Source organism: Aphelocoma coerulescens, chromosome 4A (assembly GCF_041296385.1).
Source record: "Aphelocoma coerulescens isolate FSJ_1873_10779 chromosome 4A, UR_Acoe_1.0, whole genome shotgun sequence".
Lineage (NCBI taxonomy): Eukaryota > Metazoa > Chordata > Aves > Passeriformes > Corvidae > Aphelocoma > Aphelocoma coerulescens.
In genome coordinates, this window is record NC_091018.1 from 5,338,554 (window position 1) to 5,361,862 (window position 23,309).

Sequence of the window (23,309 nt, forward strand, 5' to 3'; positions counted from 1 at the left end):
CAGGGATTTAATAATTCAGCATTTTTTTCTTCCAAGCATCATTTATTAGCTCTTTACAGAGCTGTTTGCTGCTCAGTGAGAAGCTAAAGCCAATATTCTTTGTGAGTGTATGGCTCTAACGCTGTTAAACTTCACAAAACCCATCAGCAGTGATTTGGCCTCCCAGGTTTGAACAACTGAGGAGGAAAACAACAGCATTTTCCTGCTTGCCTGTGGATCTCAGGAGCCTGGCAGGCTCTTGTTGCAGCAGATCCCAGCTGGACATGGCTTTTGGACATGGTCACACTCCCCATGGAACCAGTGGCTTGTGCCAGGCAATGAATGGTTTGGACACCCACCAAAACCTCCTCTGAGTCACTCTGAAACCTTAAAGTGCTGATCAACACTGCTGGGGCTGATCAGGAAGCCCTGGGAAAGAGGGAGGAAAGCTTTCACTTTGCTCTTTTTTTGTAATTATCTTTTATTGAATGAATTCTTTTGCTTCAGTGGATTCTGAGGTGGGAGTGCTGCTGAAGTCCCACACATGGGGATGGCAGCAGAAATGTTTCAGGGCAGAGCGCTCAGTGAATCAGACTGAATTCATCAGCAGTTTCTTGCTCTCCAAATACTCTTTTTTAGCCAATGCAGGACTGGGATTAGCCACCAAACGTGCCCTGGGAGGAGTGGCAGAAAGCCTTGACACCTCACCCTGGTCCTGTCACATCTCGGGCACGTCCCCTCTGAGGTGTGGAGCTGGGTCATTCCCATGGAAACATTGGCAGCACCAGCCCAGGGAAAGGATATGGCCGTGGTTAAGTGGCCCTGACACTAATGATGTAATTAGCTGTGTTAAAAGTCATGTCTGGGAGCAGCTACTTTGTTTCCAGGGTGACAGAAGTGCCATAAATAACGATGTCCGGCGGTGTTTCCATAGAGCCGCTGTCCTCAGCCGAGCGGGACAGAGGGTCCTTCATGGCCACTGGGCAGGACGTGGACACGGCCAAAGGTTCCATCCTGCCTCCCAAACTGGCAAAGCCCAGATCACCAAGCCTCACCCAGACCAAGCAAGCAGCTCCAGCCTGGGATCCTTCTTCCTTGGCTTCCCATGGCTGTTGAGCACTCCTTGTTTTGTACATTCACGGATTGATTTTACCTAAACCACGCTCTGCCAGGGCCCTTCCCTAGTTCTTGTCCTAGAATCTATTTTCTTGTTATGACCTGGGGAAAAATCTCGTTTCAGTTCAGGAAAGCACCTAAATGTACCCAGGGCCGTGTGTCGGTGGAAGGAGCACAACACATGCCTGGCTCACACCTCAGGTGGGAACACTTGTGACACTTTGTTGTCCTACAATAAGAGTTGAGAAATTAATTCACTGAATACAGTGTTAAAAGGTCTTTCCCAACCTAAATGATCCTAATGTTCCACAACTGAGTGTTTGGGATGGAACTTCTGGTTGAACCAATTTTAAGGAGGTGTAATGAGTTGTTGGTACTTTAACATGGGAAGGTCACAGCTCTTTCTCCTGACCTGGGGGTAAATCAGCCGTTCAAGGCTGGTGGTGAATCCAGATCCTTGCTTGGGCAATGCCATTCCCTGGGAGCTGCCAGGGGATAAGCAGGCAATACAATAAAAAGGGATCTCTTCCAACATCCATGTGGATCCTTTACACAGAACCACGAGCTGCAATTCCAGCCTATTGTCTGGAAAATGTCAGGAGCTGAGAAAATGCTGGAGGAAGAAATTGTTGGCATGAATGGTGAGAGCACTGCAGGGTCGCATCATCTCAAGCTGGGAATTATCATCCTCCTGCTGCTCCAGAGGGAAAACAGGAGGGCAAAGCCGGCCCTGGGCAGCTCCTGGGACATGGAAACGCTGCTGGTTCCGTGTGTGCAGAAATCCAGGAACATATGGGCAGCATCCTGTGCCTTTCTATCCCGGCAGCAAACCAGAAGGAGTGTGAATAAACTCCTATCAACAACAGGATGGGAATATTTACAGGAAGATGAAATAGAGGATGGGGGGAAGGGGTTCCTGTCAGAGAGTGGGCTTGGGAGGGAGCGGGGCTGCATTGTGGAGGGGTTTGCTGTTCCCATGCACCCAGACACGAGGAAAATGAATTCAAAAATGCCATTAACCTGGGGATGTACAAGCACATGCTGCCCATAAACATCCATGATCTGCATCCAGTTCTCCAGAGGACTTATTTTTACTTTTATTTCGGAATCCTAGGCAGAGTGAGCAGCCTTCGAGTGTATTTATTACAGTCTTGAATTGCTTTCCATGGTAACTAATTGTGATTTCTGAGGCACAGGTTCTGCAATGGCACAGGATGAAATGGAGCTGAATATGGAGGCAGCTGGGAAGAAGAAAATCGCTTGCTTATGAAATAGTATTTAATGATGGGGGTTGATGGAGCAGAAAAAATGGGGGTGGCAGGGACTAGAACACAAAACAGCTCTTGCTCAGTGTCATGTATTTCCTCAGATTTTGAATTCCTCAGGAAAGCATCTGGTGAATATTTAAGGAAGGGAAACTCCCCTTTATGTGCTGCCTTCTCACTTCCCCACTTCCCATTTTATTGAGGCAAACTCTTAAAAATCCAACTGTATAAAAAACACAGTCAGGAAATTATTATTAAATGGTGTTTGCTGGTTAAAATAATGGGAGGGCTTTTACAAAAATTTGCCCATTGCACAGTGAAAAACAGGTGAAAAAACCCTGTTTTTAGCAATGTCAGATAGAATTGAGGAAAAAAGGTTTCCCTGCAGTGCAGGGGTCTCTCTGCCCTCCCACACCGAGTCTGGGATGGCTCCGGTGCCCAGGGAAGAGTTGAGCAAAGTTGGGGAAAACACTGAGGACCATTGTGAGTCAACTGGGAATTTCCAAGCTCTCACATGGGGTCAAAACCTGTGGAATGTTCCTGCCCCTCCTCTGTAAGACTCTGATTGAAGAGCTATGACACCCCCCCAGAGAAAGAACAATATTGTCTTGTCCTCTTTAAAATCTCTGAATTAATGAGCAGTAGTGCAAAGCCCAGGCCATGAAACAAAAAAAAACCCTAAAAAATCCCAAACCAAACTCCCCAAACCCCAGAAAATCCCAGTAAACAACCAGAAATGGAACTGTGATGAGCGTGGTTATGTTGCCCAGCTAAAACCCACAAGTTTGTGGGAGTTTCTCCAACCTTGGTGCAACATCACCAGAAATCCTGGATAAATATGGGATTAAATTTATGGGGATGTGCATATGTAAAGTCCAATCTTTGTCACTGAAGTATTAATTTTATTGACCCAACAGACAGTGAGGTGTTTATTAAATAAATACAGAGATGTAGGCACTTCAAATGTGAGTATCTGACACAAGCCTGGTGACAATGAGCACAGAGCCATTCCAAGGGATGGGAGATCCACGGGAACCCGGCCCCTCTGGAACCTCCCCTGTGGGTCAGCCAGGATGAACCTGAGCCTGTGGTTTATCCACCTAAGGAACTGGAACCAAATTTTCATCTCTCTTGCAGTTACCCCACTCCAGTTTGGCTTCCTAGAGAAACCTGCCTGCTCCAGCTGGAGCAATGAAGGGATTACAGGAAACCACACGTTAAATAAAATGTTCTTTTAATGATCACCCCCCGAATACCCAAAGGCACCAGTCAACACCGTGGACTAATGACCTACAAATTAGTGGGATTCTTACACATTTGTAGCATTACAATATTTTTTCCACAGCTTCAGATGGCACATTAAGAGGAATATTTCATCTGCAACAGCTTTGTCCTGATCGCCCTTCCATGTGATTAATTTAATAGAAAAAGGATCAAACCAAAACTGAGCTCGCTGCCCTCCTTTCTCCAGGTATTTCTGCAGCTCATCTTGAATCCACACCTGTGCAACTCCAAATTTATTCCCAATTTATCACTGTAACTCCTCTAACACCACCCAAATCCCCTCACAGATCCTCCAGGTAACACACGGAGAGGCAACACTCCCACTGAGGACAATTTGCATTTCCTTTATCCATTGCAAAAACCTCTGGAACGTCTCGAGTATAAAGCTCACAAAATACATTTTAAAGGAACTACCATAAAGTATTTGCTTCAAATAGACCTTTTACAATGAAACACAAAATTCAAAGGACATTCTTTTAGGAAAGCACTTGAAACTGTAACACTTAGGTCCTGACAACATTAGATTACTTTAAGCTGTAAACCCTAAGAAGTTTTGTGATTAAATAAAATCAGCATTACAATTTCCAGGCATTATAATCATTGAACAGATTGTAACAACGAGATATAATTATAATGCAAACATGAAGCTCAGGAGACTGGCACTGAGAAAACTCTCAATTCTTTGTAGATTTAGATCTGCACATGATAAAATCAGTAACAACTGGGGAAGAGGTTCCAATATTTCATCCTACACACTGATATCACTGTTTTGCAAGCAGCAGTCAATGCATCATTCCTTTAATATTACTTTACAGAGTCATTACGACCTTGAAAAAAAAAACCCTCCAGGTCAATTACTGCTGCCAGGTATCAACAGAACATCTGGAAGGAAATAATTTAAACCATCAGGTTTTGTTAATTGCCCCTGTAGGTGTAGATACACGAGATTTTATATATGTAAGGCAAAATAAATTACACATATATGCTTACATATACAAAATCACAGCCTCAACCTTCAGAACTGAACTACCTCTAGGTAAGAAATATAAGACCTTTTTCCATAAATTTGAAGGGTTTATTTTATACCTGAGAGATTGTTGCATATTGATATCATTGTACCTTTTCCTGTAGGTGCTCCCCTAAGTCCTTCCTCTTTCCTGGGGTACAAAGCCCATCGCAGCCAGGTGGGTTCTTCCCACCAGCTCCATGGACTTTGGCTGAGCCCTTCCTTACCCAACCTGGATTAACAGAGAGGTGACAGAATTCAATTTATGTTTAAATAAAGTTCTGTACAAGTGCACAGGCTGGTTTATACAAACCCACAGCGAGTTCACCACTCCTGACACTTCCACAGTATCTGACTTGAAAAGAAGTTTAGTCCTTTACCCAATGCATGTTTCTACTTGTTGGTTACAGAACACCTCAGTGAAGAATTTTTCCGGCTATTGGATCACTGGCCATGCAAGACACGCTGAAAATACTCCTTCCTGCCTGACCCATTCCCTGGTTCCTGAGATCAACCCATTCTTCCACCCAGCAACCAAGGAAACCAGGAGGGGAGGAGTAATAAATCAAAATGGCAACACTACATTAAGGTCACAGGCCAGTGCAGATGGACTGAGACTTTCCAACTAATCTAGAGAGATCAGGAGCCCCATTCCTCCTGAAATTTAAGGCATTTGGATGCCTGATTCCCCCAGATTCCCCAGTCCAGCTCTCAGCTCCTCATCCCTGCAGATCTCAAGCAGTAGCAGGGACACGACCCACGTAAGGCTCTTACAGAATTTCACAGTGCTATTTAACATGGCAAACACCAAACTAAATGTTAAGGTTCCCTTTGTCATCCAGACACTTCAATTAAAACAGAAATAAAAGGAATCCACCATGTCTCACTCCATTTTGCTCCTGTCAGGGGGAATTCCCTAGAAGTGCTTTCATGCAAATATGGTGTTACCACAGCTGATCACGGAGCAATCAGAACTGATGGTTTTTATTAAATATTGTTTAACCAATGGAAAGATCTTAGTGGAAGTGGAATAAAGTGTGCTTTCAGACACTAAATTGGACATACCTGAAAAATCAGTAAAAGTAACAGTACTCTATTCATGAAAAACATCACAAAATGAGTCAGCTTAATTAGCAAACCCTTCTTATGTTGCAAATACCAATTTTTTGCACTGTATTTTACAGAAAAAAGTTGACTTTAGTGATGATGGTCACCAAAGCTGTCTTTGAACAATTCTTTGTTCAAATGTACAGGAATATAACGGGGAAAAGGGAAGCTACATTTCACTGGCAATTGGACTTAGAAAATTAAGAAATGTTTGATTTGAAACAGCACATTTATGGACCACATTTCTGTGTAAAACAAATCAAACTCTTGTGCCCAAGTCGAAAAAATTCCCAAGGCCTGACAGCTGTTGTAAATGGATGCAATGCAGCCACTGCTTTGGAGCAGGAGGAGATGAGGATGAACAGTGACAGGGATGACACAGCGACACATGAAGTCGATGTAAGAAACTCTACAGCTTGCATTTCCAGTTGCCTGTTCCCATTTTATACCCACACCCCTTCCAAACCTCCTTTTCCCACTAGTCCTTCTTGTTCCATACTCCTTTTCCCATGCCTGGTTTTGGTGAAACCACTTTAGATCCATCTGTCCCAAACCTGCTCATCCTGGAGCAAACCCTCCGCCCATCACAGCTACAAACACTTTGCAACCTCAGGGCGTGTTTCCCTTTCCACATTTCTCTTTCCGTAATTCAGGAGTTCTCTGGCACCATTTCCAACATTTCATGGAGCAACTGGCACAGGGAGGCACTTATGTGACATGTTTAAAACTTATCTTTGGTAAACACTCACACACACACAAATGTGTAACTCACGTTTTGCTTCCTGATCATAAATCCTCGTTTGCTACCGGTGGATGTGTGCAGGTATCTAAACACAGACAGGACTTTACCAGTATAAAACAGTTTTTCAAATGCCACTGCCAAGGATTTGTTTTAATTCACCTAAAAATAGCGCAGTCCTGGGCTTCTGGAGTTTTTTCCTGACTCTGTTTGTTGCGCATTAAAGCAGCTCTGATCAATAACAAATTAGCAATAGAAAGTGAACCTGATCTGCTCAATTTTTACCTCCTTTCTCATTCTCTTGCCTTGGCTTTCAAGACCAGTTTAATCAGAACAGTTGTATCCTACAGCTTTTGTTATCTGTGAGGCAGATCCTGAGCTCTGATGCTGCCTGACTTGAGCAGCCAAACCTTTCACTGGGATCAGTGGAAATTGCTCTTGGTAGGGGCATTGCCTGCTCACCAGTACGAACCAGTACTCTGGAGAGGGGAGTGACCCCGAGTCTCTGACTGACCTGAGGAACGATCTGCAGAGCTCACACCACCACGAGATGACCCATCAATGTGTATTTTCAAAGGTGCTGTAAATAAATGTTCCTGGAACTGCATGGATAAAACCAAGGGATGATTGATGTACCCAGAGCACTGACCCTTCTAACATCAGGCATTTCTACAAAGAGGTATTTCATTGGCTTCAGTTTTCATTGACACCATTTAAATTTTGCTTAAGAATTTTTTTTTTTTTTTTTTTAGAACCCAGAACTTAGTGCATTTCATTTTTATAAAATTAGAATAATTTATATCCTTCTCTTTTCATTGCAAAAAAATACAGCCCGAACACACATCAAGGTATAAACACTTCACGAATGACAGACGCTTCACTTATTTCACCTGCTTAATGGTGAGTTAGACATCGATCAACCAAACAACTTTGGCAACTTGCACAAAAATATGTCCTTAACTCAAAAGTGCTGATAAAACTTGCTTTAATGAGGCCTTTATTAAGGAGAGAACTGGAAAGAGAGGAGTGGTGAGTGCTTGGAGGTCGGAGCGTTCCTACACCATCCCGCTCTGTAGCTGTATGTGGAAAGGGTACGGCTGGTAGAACACAGGGGGTTGTCCATGAGCAATGTAGTAGCTGCTGAAGTTTCTGTCACTGATATAGGGAGCAGGCTGATAGTAGCACGTGACATTGGCCGCGTTCGGGATGATGTTTTGTTCTCCGAGCACTTTTAAAGCCAGAATTGTGATCATGTTGAGGGTTTGCCTTCGCTCGTGTCCCATGAGGCAGACTGTGCTCTTGTTCACCACCCCACGCAGGGTCATCAAGTAGTCGTACTTGCTCTTCTCCTCCCCGATGAAGTGGTTGCGCAGGTAGGACTCGATTTTCCTCTGCTGCTCGGCAACGTCGGGAAAATCAATGAAGAACCTGGAACACATGTAACGTTCCAGAGATTTAATTTCAGCCTCATCTGCCGGCTTAAAGTCGCGCACCAGGAGGTTGCTGTACTTCAGGAGGCCACCTCCTCTGATCTCCTCCGGGTTCCGGGTGGAGATCAGTTTGTATTTCAGGTGGTCCATGGCTTGGTTGAAGTCCCCGTACATGCTCTCGGCGATGACGGTGGGGTGACAGTCCTGGGTCAGGGGCTGGTCTGTGGCTCTGTAGACAGCCAGGATGGAGTCCAGGATGATCTGGAAGGAGTCCACGCTGAACTCAAACTGCCGCCGGAGCGAGCTGACAAACTTCAGCTCCACGTTCTTGCCGCTGTTGTTGGACAGAGAGATGAGGCTCCAGCGGTCGTGGTCAGTGGAGACTTTGACCATCTTCTGCACATAGGCATCCTTCATGGTCTGAGCCGTGATTTTTTGCTTGTTAACACATTTTGGCAAGAAGTCCAATAGGCAATTGAGAACTGCTTCCTTAACGACCTGGAACTCGAGCTCACTGGGAAGTTCCACTCCAAAAATGATGTCCAGGTCCTTGTAACTGGTTCCATTGTGCTTCACCAGGATGTGGCTGGCAGTGGAACCGTTCAGACGGATGTCTCTAACCTGGATCTGCTTCTCAATGAGCTGCTCCTTTACCATATGGATTATATCCTTCGGCTTTACTTCCAGGGTCGGAAAATTTCCTCTCCCATGAATAGGTATAGCCTCAGCCAAAACCTGATCCAGGATTTTAATCTGATCCCAGGTGAGATAACTGAATCTGTGGTCCAAGTCCTCAGTCATTGTGATATCAGTTGGCTAAACAGGGGGAAAGAGAATTACAGACAAATGTTAGAATTTCCTGGAATATGAGAGAGGACATTTCACTTGGTTATACCAAACTTCCTCCCTCAGTGTAGTGACAGAGCTGTTCATTTTACAGAGACACAACCCCAGTTAATGGTCTGAGTCAACCACTGCACTTGTTGCAGGCTTTTAATTGAATCTTAATGTACTTGGGTTTTAATCCTGCTGAGAAGCCATCATGTTATTGTATAACCCATGACTCAAAGTAAATGCAGCAAACCATACAGACCCAGTTTAAAACTACTCAAAGGTTAATAACACGAAATATTTGGTGGCTCTAATGAAACTCCAAATAAATTTCACCATGAAGAACTAAAAGGAACAAAATGAGCAAATTTGTTCTTTCTGTCCTGCCTAGACATCTCCCTTGATCTTCAGTGACTTGAATACTTAATAGTACTGAAAGACCAGGAAGTTTTTTTGTGAAAACCAGGAATGATGCAACCTGCTCCCTGTTTATCCAGCCATATGCCTGGATGAACTTTGGTCTCTGTGGCTCATCTAAACACATGCATCCTTTAATCACTTGTGGTTTAAGGACTGGATGTCTGATAACTGTTAAGCTGTTTCCACGATGTTTCTGAGGAAAATATTTCCCTTCTAAGCCATTAACCATGTTTTACATCCATGTATCAATGCTGCAAGTCGTGGTTTGCAGATCTGGTGAGACAACCCCTTCCAGTCTTGTGGAGAAAGAACCTCAAGAGAACCCATAAAGAAACACCTATAGAATACATGGGATAAAGCTCAGATTTGGGAACTTCTCTGTTTAAAATGGTATCTTGCCTTCATAACATCACATCTAGCAAGGAGATGAGACACTCAGGTGGTTTCCAGGTGGGATCTGAACGTGTTCAGTGAGGTACCAGCCGGGTGGAAGAAGTGCCTTTGGGAATCTGCCAGCACCCAGAACCTGCTACTGAAACACCCCCGAGTGTTTCTGCAGCCAGATGGCTCAACCATATTCTTTCAGCCAAAGCTCAGGAATAAAAATAAAATAAAATCATACTAAGTAATAACACTACTGAAAAGTCCCCACTGTTGTTTCTTAATCAGTAGTGACTCCATATGTACGTTGTCATACATTCCCCTTCCCTCGCCTTCAGATTCCACATTTTGGAATATTTTAGTAATTTCAAGTAACTTTGTGAGCTGCCAAATAGCTTTGAATATGGCAGAGCTCTATTTCACATACTTCTGCTGGAATTTCAACTCCCATTAAGCTGATCAGGAGCATATGTAATTCCAAGCACCTTCCTGGCCTCATGACAAAGAATGGGACAAACCAGATGTTTGAAGTTGAAGGAATGTTTTAAAAGTTGGCCAAAGCAGGACTGAAGTTGGGAATTTAATTGACAGTGTGAAGGTCTTGGAATCAGTCCCGTAGGTCTGGCACAACCACGCAGCTCCTGACATCGTGTACATAGTGCATAATTCCACACACATAACAGGTATGTCTTCAGGTGTATTCAGAAATATCCATGTTTTTCCTGCAGGCATTTAGAGGACACATTTGGACTGAAAAGCAGAGAAACTGCCATCCACAGCACTGCCTATTTTACATGCTAATGATTTCACCATTAAATATTCATCAGAATTCCATGCTTATTCCTTTAGAACTATTGCTAAGCATCCTTCAGAGCCTTTATGACAACTCAGTACAAGTTTATCCTAAAAAACAGCTGTTACAGAAATTGTGGAAGTGGGACGACCCTGGGTGGAGGCAGGTTGAAAGGAGGGAGTTTTGTTCAAATGTTTTTGCTGCCATGTTGTCACCTGAATCATTCACAGAATCACAGAATTAAGGTTGGAAAAGACTTCCAAGATCATCAAGTCCAGCTTTTTATACATCAGATTACAGTGGACCAGCCCCAATGATCCCCTAGCAAACTTAGAATTGTCAGAATTGTTGTCTAAGCAGTAGTTTTTATTATGGCATTTGTCTAATATTGCAAAACTTTGACCTTTTTGAGGCTGATGCTGTGATGTAAAAAAAAAAACGGGAATAGAAAATGGAATGTTGAAATTCAATCCCCTTTCAGCAGAGGGACCCTCTTCAAACATTTGGAAAGTCAGAAGATGGACGTATCCCTAAATAAGCTTAGAAATCCTTCCTTTATTGCTACATGTTTTTAGGTATTTCAGATGTTATTCCAATATACTGAGGTTTGAAACTGAAACGAGAAGGTAATGTCAGTAAATCTCTCTTTTGTGTTGAAGAGTCGTCCCTCAAAATGTCATTTCTCTGAAGGGATTCCTGGAGAATCTGGGGAAGCTTTGGGAGCTCAGAGTCTCACCACTAATGTTTTATGATAAATATTAAAGAATTCTGTGCTGAAATAACCCCTTCAGCTTTGACAAGTGAGGAAAATGTGATAGGAAAAAAACCCAGGAACTCAGTTTTCAAAAATATAATTAATTTGCAGGTAAACCTAAATAAACATTAGTAGAAGTATTTATTATTTACTAATTTTCTACCAGTTTGCAACCCAATACTTTAACCCTGCACTCCCCTAGAAGGATTTTCCCTTACTCTTTTCCTCAGTCTTGTCTGGCAACAAGAACAATTCCTAGGCACTTTTATAGTCCTTAGGAACCTGATTTCTCAAAGCAGGGGGAAATTTATTTACTGAGGTGCTCAGGTTAATGCCAGGAGTTATTATTAATGTAATTAACCTCAGTTGCAATACATCAGCAGCAACACTGAGGTTGCAATTAGTCAAAGTGTTGAGTAAAACAAGAGATCCTGAGATGAAGGGAAGGAAACTCCCTGCACATGACAACAGCACTCGGATGAAGCCAAGCACAAGTGAGTACTGGTTAATGGGAAAAGAGGCTGGAAAATCACTTTATTCCTTGGAAACTGGTGCTGTTTGCAATGGAGGGTGATCAGTTTACATGAGAAGAGAGTGATAGGACATGGGAATGGTTTTAAAGTAAAAGAGGAGAGGTTTAGAATAAATTAGGGAGAAATTCTTCCCTGTGAGGGTGGGGAGGCCCTGGCACAGGGTGCCCAGAGAAGCTGTGGCTGCCCCTGGATCCCTGGAAGTGTCCAAGGCCAGGTTGGATGGGGCTTGGAGCAACCTGGGACAGTGGAAGTGGAACTGGAAGCAGGTGATCTTTAAGGTCCCTTCCAACCAAACCATCCTGGGATTCCATGATTCCTGGATGCAGATACATCTCACTTCACTGGCACCCCTAATCCCAGCCTTCCCTAAGATTTCCCTGCTGCATCCTGCCAAAGAATTCCATAGGAACACCCCAAAGCATGTGTTCCACATTCAGGGCTTTCTTGTCCTAAAGTCTGCACGTGGGCAAATGGAAGCTGCACAAACATCACCACCATGGTAGTGAAATTCAAAAGAGGGTGTTTCTTTCCACACTTCATTAATATTTGTAATTTACTGAGATTCTCTTAAGTTTTTTTGTTTATGGGATTTAAATGTTACCATAAACTGCAGTAGACCCTGAATCCCACCTGATTAAAGATCTCTGACAGATGAAATGATGAGGAAAAGCAGTTTTCAGGGTGTTTTCTTTTACATACACTGGCTAGAGAAACACAGAATAAGATGGATCAGACCCAGTCAAGTTTTGTGATATATTATCCTTATTATAAGGTTAGAAAAATATTTCCCTGACTCAACTTCCAACTTGTCCTTGAGTGGTCACCTTCAGCTGATAAAGTGGTCACAGTGTGGAAAAATGTTTGGATACTCTTGGATCATTAAACATAATGTTGTTAAATTTTATCATTTGTTTTCCTATTGAAATTAGAGGCTCTTAATTTTCTTTTTGGACCAAGCAGCTCTGAGTTTGGGCTTACAATGATGCTAAAATGTTTCATTAACCACTTCTCAGTACTCCACCATGCATGAGCTTCATCAAAAAAATCCAAGCAGATCTGGCTTTACATCTGAATGAAGCAAATCTGCCATGCTAATGACAGCTTTCATGCTCCCCACAACTTTCATAGAAACAGATACTTACAGTCTAGAGAACAGTCTCATCAAATTTAGCTCACATTTTACTGATAAACTGTTTAGATTCTTTTTTTATATATTCCATAATGTTGATTCAGTGTGTTTTCAAAGGGTTCGCCATGTGCTGGCATTTTCAGGCAGGATACAGCTGAAATAGTTTTTGTGCAGCTGCAGCAGCTCCATCCTCTTCCCTTTGCTTCTATCTGCTCCCATATTTTTCTGTTTACAATAAAGGTTGGGAATACTTAAATGCTCCAATTCTTTCTACTTTGCACTTGAAATCAGTTGTGCATGGACCTTTCACAGGTCACAGAATTCCAGAATCACTGAGGCTGGAAAAGCCCTCCAAGACCACCGAGTCCAACCAGTGCCCCATCCCCACCTTGTCACCAGCTCAGGACACTGAGTGCCCCCTCCAGTCCTTCCTTGGACACCTCCAAGGACAGGGACTCCTCCACCTCCCTGGGCAGCCCCTGCCAATACCTGACCACCCTTTCCATGAAGAAATTCCTGCTGCTGTCCAACACGAACCTCCCCTGGCACAGCTTGAGACTGTTTCCCCTCATTCTGTCCCCTGTTCCCTGGGAGAAGAGGCTAAAAAGGAGATGCAGCAGAACGTCTTGGGAGCTGCCACGGTGTCTTTGTTTTGGGGGATCACTTCAGAAACACCCACAGAAACTCTGCCATTCCTCACATCTCTGCACTGGTTTTCCTGCTTACACATGATGTACATCATTAACAATTTCCATGATGTCCTGCTAAAGCTTTATTTTAATTAAAAGATCCATTTCTCCATTAAGCCAGGCATTTAGAAGTATTTTGCTCACTTACTTCAGGACTGCAGCTGGCATAAGCTCCAAAGGCAAGAATGTCAAACGTGGAAGGACTTCCAGTTGTAATTTAAACCCAGACGAGACAAGCAGAAGCAGTAAAGCATCTGGGGAACCTAAATGGGGACATATTTAAATTGGTTTGACAGTGTTTTCCATGAGTTTTTCCTTCCATTAATGTTAATGCACACGGTGGAGGCAGTGTTTATTTATCCTGTTATCAAGAGATAACGCATGAATTGCCATCAGTTTTTCAGTCCAGTTACCATCGAGTTTCCCTGGGATAACAAATGATATCAGCTCTTCCCTGACAGATAAGGTTGCAAGGTGGGCAAAATGCACTGCAAAGCAGTTGGCTTGGGCCACACCACAGAATGTCACCTTCAAGGGCACAAAAAGTAAACACAGGAGGAGACTTGATCCACAAAAATGTGTCCTACTTTTTCCACCCAACCCAAGGAACATGGATAATGGCTTTAAGGGAAAGAGGGCAGGGTCAGATGGGATATTGGGAAGGAATTCTTCCCTGTGAGGGTGGTGAGGCCCTGGCACAGGGTGCCCAGAGAAACTGTGGCTGCCCATGGATCCCTGGAAGTGTCTGAGGCCAGGCTGGATGGGGTTTGGAGCATCCTGAACTATGGCTGTTTCCCTACCCATGGAACAAGATGGGATGTAAGGATGCTTCCAACCCAAACCATCTCGGGATTATGTTTGTACTGGAATGTTCCAGGATATTGGCTTAATGAGCTGGGAGCTCTCAGGAGGCACAAAATGAGGAGTTTAATTTGGGCACCCAGTATGAAATCATAATCCATATTCTGCCATGCTGGATATCCAGGGCTTTTTGGATGTCCCATTTTTCCATCATGATTCATGGTACACTCATTCTTAGCCAGATGGGGATCCCCTGACAGGGCAACATTTTCAAGGGCCAATTTATTACGACCTGGTATCAGTTCCCACAACACACGAGGCTCCTTCTCACAGGGCCTCCAGTCCAAACAAACCAAGCAGTGCACAGAACACGAGGCCACCAGTATCTCAACTGCTCTAAAATACTTCAATAACTTTTTAAAAATAGCTGTCATATGCAATATTTGGTCTATTTGGGGCTGTGGTCGTCCCTGGGAAGTTCCTACTTTAGGAAAAGATTATTTGTACTACCAAACACATACTGTGGACTAAGTCCTGAATAATATTCCCAGCAAAGATGCAAAATTCCACAGACTCACCGTGGCAGGACGACTGGAAGCGTGTATTCCAGCGGAGTTAATAGGATGAGTCACTGGATCATTTGGTAGAAATATGAATTGTCATCTTGTCACTGACAGAAACACGAAGCTCCCCGGGAAAGCTGCAGGAAATAAAACCCAACAAACAACCACATTCATTTGGAGATCAGTGTTAACCACCAGTCACCTGCTGGACATAATAAATGATGCATTACAGCCTGGCAGTCCTGCAGGTATAACAACAGCCTTTGAAGTTGGAAATTATAAGGTAAAAGTAGTGGAAAAAGAACTAAAGTGCTTATAAAAACTCTGGGTTTCAGGTCATGCTTAATCCTCTGCAAGGATATTAACAAACTTGGCATTTTCCCTACGGGATTTTGAGTGGGAATTTAATATTATTAATAGACATGCAAATTAGCAGGGACATAGTAGAATCATATAAAATTTAGAATGAATAATAACTCAGCAGAATGAAGTATTATGAATTGTGTAGTGGCTTTAGAGTCTCTCTATCAGAGTGTGCAGCTGACAGGAAGGTCTTGTTTCCTGGCACGGGAGGTTGGCTCATTTAGAGTAAGCCCAGGATCCTACTGCTGGAATTTCTGTGTTCATTGACTGGCTGTGCTGGAATGAAATGTTTCTGTAAATATCCATCTGCTGTCATAAAGGCACTTTCTTATATTTGTTCCTCATTTCAAACATGCTGACAGTCTGTATTCTCAGGCTTTCCTTCCAAGACCTCCCATTCCAGCACCCCATCCCGCAAAGCTCACAACACCCACTCAAGTTCCCTGACTATCCTAAGCAGGGTCTGTCCACTGGATGGTTTGATATCCACAGGAATTTACTCCTTACTGAGTTGTGTTCCACAATCTCAGCTTTTATGCTGAAATTATATATGGTTCTTAGGAAACATAATATTGCAGGTATGATTTAAGTGTAAATATCTGCATAACCTGCAGGAAAAGCTGAAATTATAGCCCAAGGAGGTATGGACTGTGTTATTCATTTTTTAGGAATATAATGGATTTTTCCTCCATGCTACAGCAGGCAGATTTTTATCCCTGAAAATGCCATTTTAGTGCTGCCAGAAGCACAGCACTCGCTTTGCTCACCCTGTGAGGACCTGTCTGCTGTGCGAGGGCCTGTCTGCAGCTTTCATTTGCTTTCCAGCTCCTGATGGGCTACTAATTAGCTGGATGCATGTTCCTGACCTGCCCCTAAATCCCTGCACTGACGGCTCACACTGGCAGCTGGAATAAAGGGTTAAGTCTAGCAAGGGCTGAGCTCTGCTCTAAGCCTGGCAGTGAGCAGCCAGTTAGACCCTGATGGCAAAGGAAAGAGTTCTGGGCTGCTTAGATAAAAGACTCTTGGCATGTGGAGTCTGGGAAAGTCAGACAAATCAGTCACTTTGCATAAAAATACAAACTTCTTTTTAACGCCGAAATATTGTTATTTCTTTCCGTGCAAGGATGGAAGGTTTAATGGATATATGATATCCATTAATGGATATATCACCATGATAGAACAGATTAACACTGGAGCAGAATTTATGGCTTCCCCTGGTGATATTTATGGTAAGAAGAGAGAGACCTTTATGGCATTTTTTTTAGAAGAGGCATTATTATATAATATGTTCATAGAAGCAGCAGCTGAGATTGATGAGCTGCTTTGCCTACGGGGACATTATTCCCAACAGCTGCCTTTTATTGGCTCAGTCACCGCAGGAAAAAGCATCATTTCCTTACTCTACACTCAGGCTTCCCAGGACTTTTTCAGCTGAAGGAGAAACAAAAATAAAAATGACTATGTCAACAATCACCCTGTGTTTTAAAGAGAGCATTTCCCTGTTCCTGAACGCGGGATGCGAATTGTGGCGACACGCACCAACAAACCCCTTCCCAAGCCTTTTCCCCTGGTGTCTCTGTGCCTAAGGAGCACAGGACTGTTCTGAGATCCAGCAGGGTCTGGGAGATGACGTGGGGCTCTGTGTCCTGGATTTCCCTCTGTCCTACAATCTCCCAGCTGGTCACTCCTTTGGGTGTCCCCACTGCCAGGTTCCACCCCGAGGAATATTGACCCTCAAACCTTCCAGGTTTCCATGTCTCCCATGGGCTTTGGTGGACATGGAGGTTTCTCAGATACCTCGTGAGCCCTCCCAGGGCATTTCATGGTGATGCCCCCCAAAGTGGCAGGAAAAAGATCCAAGGATCCAAGAGATTCCTTCCTCCCCCTCTGTGCTGCAGCTTCCCCTGACTGCTCTGCTCAGCTCCTCAGACTAATCCCAAAATCTATTTACTCACTCGAGATCCCAGTGACTCAATCCAAAGCTCACTTATCAAAAACTCTCATTATTATGACTAAACTGCAGCAAAAGCAGGCAAGGTAAAAATTGAAACAATCTTTCTTTTCCATCTTTTAACCATCTTCATAACCATCTCTCCTCTTCAAACTCCAGAGGAAGAGGGATGAGCGATGCCATGTGTCACTGCAGCCCTAATGCTGGGCTGCTTTCAGGGTAAAAAGGGCATTACAAAGTCAAGGCTCTCCTCAGGAACTCTCCAGAACCACTCATCTCCCCTCATCTACACCAAAGGACAAGCACCAAATATCCCCAAGAACTGCCTTGGTCACTAAACCATGAGAGGATCCTCCACGATGACATTTCTGTCTATTTTGAGAGGGTTCCAACACAACCACATCCACGGAATGGATTTCTCTTTTCTGACTGATCATACCCAAAAACCCTTGCTGGAAGCTGCATTTAGTTCCTTCAGTCAGTGCAGTGTGGGGGTTTTCCCCTCTAAATCAGTAATGAGCCACTGGGGTATTGAGGGTGGGTTTTGATGGTTCATCCAGAGTGGATTTGGAGTTTTCCTTGGAAGGAGCCTGAAAGCTGAAAGAAATGCACCCTGAAAGCCTCCCTGCATCACCTGTGCTCTGCTCCGCACATGTTAGAAAAGTGTTTCTGTTAAACAATTATTCTGTTCCACTCCAGGAGTATTTTCATTTCATGGCAGCAGCTGTGAACTCCAGGCCCAGGCTCCAGGTTGATTTGTGAAGCAGTTTAGGATCACTTCAAATAAAGGCTCTTCCTGACTGCGACTACAAGGGGGGAGTTTAAATTGAATTGAGAAAAATTCTGTATCCTGGAGCAGGCTGGGCTGACACCTCCACAGGAATGTGTCTCACAAGCTACTCAAAGATTACTGTGTCTTCCACTGCTTAATTATATTACTATTTGTGTTTACAATGTTCATATAGAATTCATATTTTTATGAATTAATTTCCATACTTATATTAGAAAGTTACTCTCAGAATACAAAACACAGCAGTGGGATTTCATTTTACAGCCATTTTCCCAATTTTATGAGTTATACTGTAAAAGTGGGGAAAAAGAAATGAATTATTCATTATCTTCAACGTATTTGCTGCACAAGAGTTTATGTTTAATTTTGCATCAGTGACAGCCTAGATTCCCCTAGAAAATAGTTTTTTGATAAGTGATATGTTTTCTAGAGTTTTCAGTTAAAAAATCTGCATAACTCTGGTCAAACTACAGCAGAAAAAAGGATTCTGGCTGCAGCATCAGAGCAGGGAACTGCTCCTCTTTTGTGGTGAAGGCAGCATGAAATCTCTGTTGACATTATTACTAAGAGGCAGAGAGGAGATAAAGTGATGATTAAACCCAAGAAAAAGGCCCAGGCCCTGCAGCACAGCTGTGCATTCGTGACTTTTCCGTCACTATCAATAATTCATAATGACCATCATGCGCCTGACGACACCAAGTTGGGGAGAAAGACTGAGTCAAGCTTTCACCAAATGTGCAAAAACATCCAACCTGACATCGGATGTCAGGGCGACAGGACCTGCTGGATAAGCAAAGATCCAGCAGAAAGGGTAATGGAGAAGAAAATCAGCTGATGTGGACATAAATCAACATCTGCTGTACCCGTTCGTGGTGTTTTATGGAGGAAAACCCTCCTTTTGCTGATACACACTGAGAGAGAAACAGTTTTTAGAGCTTCTAAAATAACTTGGCTAGAAAAGAACTGAAATGGTGGTTTACCTGTGAGCAATTCTGCAACATGAAGGAATCACGCTCAATATTATGCTCCAGTTTTGCAGCTGGGTTCTCCCCTGCTGTACCACACTAACTCAGCATGGCCATAGGCAATGGCACGTTGCTGATTTCCTGGGGCATCCTAGATTTCCCTACTGATACTTTGAATAATTATTTTTGCATGAGATCATGGTGGCAAAGGGAAAAAGCCAGACTGCACTTTTCAAAATATTTCTATTTTTTTAATGTTTGAATCCAAATGGCATAAATTCATAGAACGGTTTGGGTCGGGAAAGACCTTAAAGCCCATCCAGTGCCACCCCCTGCCATGGACAGGGACATCTTCCACTGTCCCAGTTTGCTCCAAGCTCCAATGCCCAACCTGGCCTTGGACACTGCCAGGGATCCAGGGGCAGCCACAGCTTCCCTGGGCACCCTGTGCCAGGGCCTCCCCACCCTCACAGGAAACAATTCCTTCCATATATTGAAGCTAAATCTCCCATCTTTCAGTTTGAAATTACTACTCCCTGTCCCACCACTACAGTTCCTGATAAAAGAATTGACTGAATAACAATTCAATTCAGCAGGAATTGCTTTGGTGTAAATGGGAGCAGAATTGGCCTGGTCTGTTCATGGCTGAGCATCTGTAAGATAAACCCTGAGCTCACTTCCACTCTCCATGGACCATCCCTCACTCCCTACTTTGATGATGAAATTTGACTTGGAATTTGCCTCCAAATCCTCTAACTGTTCATTGACTTTCACCATTAAACCACGTGGGTTAAACATAGACACATAAGAGAGATATGACATAGAACACGTAACTATGTGTTAAATCCATTTTAAAAAATCTATCCCCATATGCAGAGACCATCAAGGTACTAAGAACTCAACAAACTCTGTCAGCAACCTCAGGATGACCCACCAAGGTCTTCTCAACACAAATGAGGGACGGAAAGCAGAGCACAAGGTACCAAAATTTCACCCCCTCCTGTGCCCAAGCACGGATGGCACAGCCCAAACCTCTCCTGCAGTCTGATCATCAGAGCCCAGAACCAGGAAAGCCACGAAACCACTCTGGATTAGGAGTGTTTTGAAAACATGGGTAGAATTTCATTCCTTCAAGCAGTGTTAATTAATGAATTAATTTCCACTGCCAGCCTAAATGATGCTTAATTGACTCTCCGAAATAACTCAGTCTCAATGTGATCTTTCAAGGAACTTGGTCTACTTCTGTCTCCCTGATTTATAGTTGATTCATAAATTATGGGACTCTACTGTGTCAGCAGTTACTCCTGAGCTTGAGCAGGAGTTCAAGCCCTGATCTACACGGCAGGAATTTAGGGTCAGGCTTTTGCTCTCAGGGGGCAACATGTCTCTGTGTGGCAGCTGAATCATTCTAGAGCACACAGTCCTTACACAGCCCTGTGTGTCTGGTGCCTAATGAGGCAACAAAACTAAATTTACTGTAAAGTTATGCCTGGGATGCACAACTGGGCTGGGAGGGTGTGCAGGCAGCACTGCCCTGAGGTCAAAGGTCTGCAGCACTGCAAATTAAAGGAATTATTGGTGCTCCCTTTGAACTAAGCTGTGGGAATGCCAGAGGGATAAGACATAAGGAACAGAAGGTATAATGCAGACTGCTATTCTCCCTCCACGCACCAAGCCCATATTCCCAAATCCTGGACGCCGCAGGCACAGCACACAGAGGATGAAAGGGCACAGGGATTGTTTTTAACATTTCTGAATGGGACAGACACATCACATCTGTGTCTAGAGCTTAAGGAGAAGTCAGGAGCACGAAGCGTGGGAGAGTCCCTGCTCTGGAGTCACTGTCATTTATTATTCATCCCTCGGCCTTTAGCGGAGAATTCGGCACATCCCCATTCATTCCCACCTGGCTGCTTTTCATGGGAGGCACGAACAGGCTGTTACTGTTAAGGCAGCACACGGAACACAACGTGTGTGAGCCTGCAGAGCCCACCCTCCTCTTTCCGAGGGAACAATTAATGTTATTACAGATTTGCAGCGGCTTAAAGATGTATCAGAGATGCCTGTGAGAGAAGGCAGGGAGCACAGGAGAGTGATTCCTGGCTGGGAAGACACAGAATTCCAGCCCCGAGTTGCTGGAAAGCAGTTTTGCTTTGCATGCAGGCACTTCCGAACAGTTTAGGGCACAGAATCGCATCTTGCTGTCACTGTCACTTCACTGTCACTGTCACCTCCAGGCTGTGACCTCCCCCAAAACACGGATGGTCCTTGCAGAATACACAGAAAAGGCCTCAGCTACCAGGGCTGTCATCATCTAAGTGGGATGACAGAGCTTCCGACAGCGAGTAAGTAATGCCACGCTCCCACTACTGCTATACTACGAATGTGGCGAGGCAGGGCTTGCCCAAATCCAGGGAGCTTTTAGGATTCATGCAAAGGAACGCCCGTAGTGAGACGGAGCTCACGTGCAGCCAGACACACACAGCCCCCTCCAGCACCGCCGCGCCGCCAAACCGCCCTTTTTACAAGTTCACCCGTAAAGTTTCTAAGGAAAACGCCTTACGGAGAGAGAAGGAAAAGGCCCGAGCCGAGCCGAGCGCTCCGGGCTTGGCCAAGTTTTTTAACCGAGCCCAACCGCTCCCGCAACGGCCCCGCCCGGCCCAACCCCGCGGGCACCCGCGACCCGCCGGCCCTGCGGGCTGGGCGCTGTGGAAACACTCCCTCGCCATGCGGGGACACCCGTTCACCGAGCGGCTGTGGGGGACACGCACTCACCGAGCGGCTGTGGGAACACTCACTCACCAAGGGGCTGCGGGGGACACGCTCCGTGCGGGTGTGCGGACACTCAGTCACCGAGCGGCTGTGGGGACTCTCACGCACCGAGCGGGTGCGGGGACCCTCACTCCCCGTGTGGCGGACACGCACCGAGCGGGTGGGGGGGACCCTCACTCCCCGTGTGGGGACACTCACCGAGCGGGTGTAAGGGACACTCACCGTGCAGCCGCCCCGTGTGCTGCCCGCGCCGCGCCGGGGCCGCCGCTGTCCGCGGCCGCGCTGGTGCTGAAGGGGCCGCCCCGCCCCGCGCCCGCCCCCGCCCGCCCCCGCGGAGCGCAGCGCGGCCGCCATGGCAACGCCGCTGAGGGGGCCGCGCCCGCCGCCGCCCGGCCGGGCCCGCCGGCACCGCCGGGACCCCCGGCACAGTCCGGACCCCCGGCACAGTCCGGACCCCCGGCACCGCTGTCACAGCCGGTACCCCCGGCACTCCCGCAGCCCCGGCTCGGAGGGTCCCCGCACAGCGGCACCGCGGCCGTGCTCTGCCCTGCGGTCACACCGAGAGGACACGGCCACCATCGCCTCGTCCACCTCCCCTGCCACACACTCCCCGTGGAGGGCATAGAACTGTGGACGCATGGAATCAAGGAATCGTAAATTCAGGGAATTGTTTCGGTTGGAAAAGCCCCCTAAGGCCACCGAGAGACCTCAGTGCTGCCAAACCCACCACTAACCCGTGTCCCCAAGTGCCACATCTACATGGCTGCTAAATCCCTCCAGGGACGGGGACTGAGCTCCAGGAGCACTTGGACAACGCTCTCAGGCACAGGGTTGGATTGTTGGGATGTCTGTGCAGGGCCAGGAGCTGGACTTGATGATCTTGATGGGTCCCTTTCAACTCAGCATATTCTATGCTTCTGTGATTTCACCACTGCCCTGGGCAGTCCATTCCAATGCTTGAAGAACCCTTACCATAAAGAAATTTTTCCTAATATCCAACCTGACCCTCCCCTGGTGCAATGTGAGGTCCTGGCAGCCCGTGGAAAGAAGGTCCCACTGACTTGGTGGAAAGCATTTTTGTCCTGGTGATCCAGTTCTCAGATCACTAAACCCAAGAAAAGTGAGAACTAAACTTGTTTGGTTTCAAGGTCCTTCCTGCAGAAATAGTCTGTGGGTTTGGCCTCACTATTTCATAAAATCCTTGAATGGTTTGGGTTGGAAGGGATTTTAAAGACCATTGTCCTACTCCCTGCCATGGGCAGAGACACCTTCCACTATCCCAGGTTGCTCCAAGCCCCATCCACCCTGGCCTTGGACACTTCCAAGGATGGGGCAGCCAGAGCTTCTCTGGGCAAGACACATGCACAGGATGCAATTGCCAAGGAAATCTACGTTTCAGAAGCGCAAATAGAAGGATTAAGATGATTGAGGGGAAATCAGTGATGTGAGCACCAGCACCTGCAGTTTGGCCACTCAATCCCCCAATTTCTGCCTCATCTGCAGCCCCACCCTTCCCAGAGGGAAAAAGTGCTTGGCTGCTGTGTGATCCTCAGCTCTGGAGCCAGGATCTCCTCCAGCGTGGCTCTGCTCAGAGATGGTCCCGCTGTAAACATTCCATATGCCCTTCCCTGTACAAGGCATGATGTCA

The 23,309-nt window shown here is 45.4% G+C and overlaps 1 protein-coding gene across 1 annotated transcript; it reads right to left on the minus strand.

The window, feature by feature from the left end:
• Positions 1-7,551: 7,551 nt before the first annotated feature.
• TENT5D (terminal nucleotidyltransferase 5D) lies at positions 7,552-21,759 on the minus strand. The gene is made up of 4 exons (XM_069014895.1): positions 21,692-21,759; positions 14,836-14,957; positions 13,605-13,719; positions 7,552-8,742 (listed from the first exon to the last, which is right to left on the minus strand). Exon 4 carries the CDS (start codon positions 8,725-8,727, stop codon positions 7,552-7,554), a length of 1,176 nt encoding a protein of 391 aa, XP_068870996.1. The 5' UTR covers positions 8,728-8,742; positions 13,605-13,719; positions 14,836-14,957; positions 21,692-21,759.
• Positions 21,760-23,309: the final 1,550 nt, after the last annotated feature.